Source organism: Quercus suber, unplaced genomic scaffold (assembly GCF_002906115.3).
Source record: "Quercus suber isolate HL8 unplaced genomic scaffold, Cork oak 2.0 scaffold_30, whole genome shotgun sequence".
Classification (NCBI taxonomy): domain Eukaryota; kingdom Viridiplantae; phylum Streptophyta; class Magnoliopsida; order Fagales; family Fagaceae; genus Quercus; species Quercus suber.
The window spans coordinates 2,051,892-2,054,214 of NW_027069495.1; the positions used below are offsets into that span (position 1 = coordinate 2,051,892).

Sequence of the window (2,323 nt, forward strand, 5' to 3'; positions counted from 1 at the left end):
ATTTTGTTTAATTAAAGTGTTTTAATGACTTTGAAAATAAAAATCCCAATCGCTAAATCTGGTCTCTAGCTGCTATAAATAGAGATAGTATTAGCTCCTGCAGGTTACAGAATTACTCCATCATTTTCTTCTCTCCAGCTAGTTGCTATCAGCCGAAATTTCCACTATTTTAGATCATATATAGCACGGAAAAACCTGCCTTACTATGTCAGCCTTCTCCATAATGGGCGAGAGAATTGTTAAGTTGAACGAGGTTGCCCAACAGGGAAATATTGAAGCCTTTTACGGTATAATTCAGGAGGATGTAAAACTTTTGGAGAACATCGATGAGCTACCATTTGTTGATACTCCTTTACACGTAGCTGCATCTGCTGTGGGCCCACAACACGTCCAATTTGCTATGGAGATGATGAGATTAAAGCCCTCATTTGCCAGGAAGCCAGATCTAAATGGGTATAGCCCCATTCACCTTGCTCTACAAGAAGGGCATACCCAGATGGTGCGTTGGCTTCTACAGGTAGATGGAGACCTTGTCCGTGTAAAAGGAAATGAGGGTAGAACTCCTTTGCATGATGTTGCTGCAGCAGCAGCAACTGAGCAGCAGCTTGATCTATTGTTCAAATTTCTATCAGACTGTCTCAATTCTATTGAAGATGTGACAATTCAAAACCAACCCGCTCTGCATATTGCCCTGGAAAAAAACAAATTGGATGCTTTTAAACGCATGGTAAGATGGCTCCGAAAAAATAAGTCTGAAAATGCCAGGGAGATACTGAACTGGCAGGATGAGAAAGGCAACACTGTGTTGCAAGTGGCAAAATCCAAAAAACAAACCGAGGCAAGTTCTCCCCTTTCCTCAATTATTTACATACTAAAGGAACACATTTGTGTTGTGAATGTCTATCGTGCAAGTAATACATCATGATCATTCTTTTTTTTTTTTTTTTTTTTAACACTTTAACGAAGAAAAAAAATCCTAATGCGTTTGTATCACTACAATATGCAGGCCGTGAGGGAGTTACGAAATTGTTGTGTTATTTTTGAGAGATTACGACTACTCATAAAAACTGCTCGTGAAGGGGCGAGAATATCAAGCGACGACCGCAATGCGCTTTTGGTGGTTGCTGCACTGCTTTTAACAGTCACCTATCAAGCAGCACTCAGCCCTCCTGGGGGACTTTGGCAAGAAGACAAGATTTCTGAGGGGCACTCCGCAGGGACAGCCATTGCCAGAACAGATTATGTCAATTTTCCGATCGTCGTAACGTTAAATTTTATCACATTTACGCTCTCAGCCATACTGACTTTTCTACTCCTTCCAAGCGGGTACATTAGTGCGCTGTTTAAGATGGCTCTAGTCCAATTGTGGGTGTCCTACTATTATTCATTATCAATCATATGCAAATCTGGGGTTTTAGTTTACAGTCTTATTAGTACCGGGGTTTGTTTTGTTTTGGTCCTCTTTGCTTTCTTTGGCAGACAATTCTGTGGCGCCAGAATAAAATGCCTGCATTATCACTGGATTTTCTATGTGGTTTATGCGTGTATAATGCTTTTAATGCCTTGGTCTAGTGGCGGCTCTAGAAATTTTGTTTAAGAAAGTCATTAAGAAACATAAATTTTAAAGATATTTATAAAAAAATATCTTGAAAATATTGAGTTACAAAAAAAAAAAAAATTACAATTTCCTTTTACAATAATTAATACATGATAGTTTATTATGATTATTTATTGCCAATGTGAGTAGTAATAAACATTTTATTTTGTTAAGTTTGTCTAATGTTTTAATTTTAATGCAGTTGTTATTATCCATGTGTCATTATTTTTATAAAAAATAATTTTAAACTAAATGATTAAACTCAACTCATTGTCTCTGTATTAATTATTGAAGTACAAAACCACACTTATTTATATATAAAATAATACACTACGTGTTTACTTAACCAATCAAGCCAAAAACCTTGTAACTAAATTGGCACCTCCTAATGTACAAAGTGTCTAAGGGTCTAGGGAGAAAATGGTTTGAGTTGTGAGGTTAATAGCATGTTGTAATTATTTTTCAAAAAAAAAAAAAAAAACCAATCAAATTCTTGAACAATAACTAACATACAATTTTTTTCCTTGAATTTTACTAACGTTTTAACAAAAAGTTATTATAAATTGAGTTTTCAGTGTCACTATGTTTTTAGTTTCCTTTACAAATTGAATTTTGATAATAGTTTTTGTTTTTTGTCAATTTTGAGTTGCCATACAAGTTTTTTTTGTCTCAAAAATAAAAAATTGTTTTTGATAACAAAAAATAAAGGGAAAAAGCAATTACCAA

General features: G+C 34.9%; 1 protein-coding gene across 1 annotated transcript; it reads left to right on the plus strand.

The window, feature by feature from the left end:
- The first annotated feature begins 223 nt into the window (after positions 1-223).
- On the plus strand, positions 224-1,597 carry LOC112033773 (ankyrin repeat-containing protein At5g02620-like). The gene is made up of 2 exons (XM_065770412.1): positions 224-838; positions 1,007-1,597. Exons 1-2 carry the CDS (start codon positions 224-226, stop codon positions 1,595-1,597), a joined length of 1,206 nt encoding a protein of 401 aa, XP_065626484.1.
- Positions 1,598-2,323: the final 726 nt, after the last annotated feature.